General features: G+C 62.4%; 1 protein-coding gene across 1 annotated transcript in view; it reads right to left on the reverse strand.

Moving 5' to 3' along the window:
* The window catches only part of SMO (smoothened, frizzled class receptor), a gene marked incomplete at both ends in the record, with an annotated part of 2,770 nt that extends 2,437 nt beyond the window's left edge, over positions 1-333 (reverse strand). The window contains 2 exons of the mRNA XM_009574847.1: positions 2-120; positions 202-333. Coding sequence (XP_009573142.1) covers positions 2-120; positions 202-333 — 251 coding nt within the window. The remainder of the gene's footprint in view (position 1; positions 121-201) is intronic.
* Positions 334-340: the final 7 nt, after the last annotated feature.

Raw genomic sequence — 340 nt, forward strand, 5'->3', positions numbered from 1 at the left:
GGCCCCGCCTATAAACTGCCCCACCCAGCCGATGCTGCCCACGAAGAAGCAGGCGTTGACGTAGAAGAGGATGACGGCGGGGTAGCGGTTGGAGTTCCTCCAATCAGCGACGAATGTGGCCTGGCGGGAGGGGGAAGAAAGGGACATCTTGGTGCCCCGTCCCCTTTCGGGGACACCTCCCCATGTCCCCCCGCGTCTCACCAGGGTGAAGAAGGTGCAGAAGATGGTGACGGAGCTGAAGGCGGCGATGTAGACGTGCATCTCGCGGTGCTCCTTCTCGGTGAAGAGCGGGTTCTGGCACTGGATGCCGCAACCCTCCACGTCCTCGTACCAACTCTTG

Source organism: Fulmarus glacialis, unplaced genomic scaffold (assembly GCF_000690835.1).
Source record: "Fulmarus glacialis isolate BGI_N327 unplaced genomic scaffold, ASM69083v1 scaffold28673, whole genome shotgun sequence".
Classification (NCBI taxonomy): Eukaryota; Metazoa; Chordata; class Aves; order Procellariiformes; family Procellariidae; genus Fulmarus; species Fulmarus glacialis.